Here is a 288-nt window from a genome sequence, read left to right as displayed (position 1 = left end):
GCCCCTGCGGCCGGTGCTCCTGCTCCCTCTGCCCCACGCCCAGCCTGCTCCTCATCATCGGCGGGGTGGCCCAGGGTCCCAGTGGTGCCGTTGAGGCTCTGTGCCTGCGAGAGGCACCCTGAGCAGGGCCCTGGGGACCAGCCCTGGCCAAGCACCAAGTGCCTGAAGACGGGAACAGGGTGTATGAGCGCCCATGCGTGTGGGTGACCTGGCTGTGGGTAGCCGCTGTCCTGTGACGCTGGGGGCAGGAGCAGCTGCGGGTTCCCTCCCGGGCCTCAGAACCCCCAC

General features: G+C 70.1%; 1 protein-coding gene across 1 annotated transcript in view; it reads left to right on the top strand.

Moving 5' to 3' along the window:
• KLHDC8B (kelch domain containing 8B) overlaps positions 1–122 on the top strand; it is a gene marked incomplete at its 5' end in the record, with an annotated part of 2,627 nt that extends 2,505 nt beyond the window's left edge. Inside the window, one exon of the mRNA XM_010144160.1 lies at positions 29–122. Within this exon, the coding sequence (XP_010142462.1) occupies positions 29–122 (94 nt within the window). The remainder of the gene's footprint in view (positions 1–28) is intronic.
• Positions 123–288: the final 166 nt, after the last annotated feature.

Source organism: Buceros rhinoceros, unplaced genomic scaffold, assembly GCF_000710305.1.
Source record: "Buceros rhinoceros silvestris isolate BGI_N320 unplaced genomic scaffold, ASM71030v1 scaffold20339, whole genome shotgun sequence".
NCBI classification, from domain to species: Eukaryota; Metazoa; Chordata; class Aves; order Bucerotiformes; family Bucerotidae; genus Buceros; species Buceros rhinoceros.
Note: the sequence above shows the minus strand (reverse complement) of the source record. Positions and strands in the feature narration are given on the sequence as shown.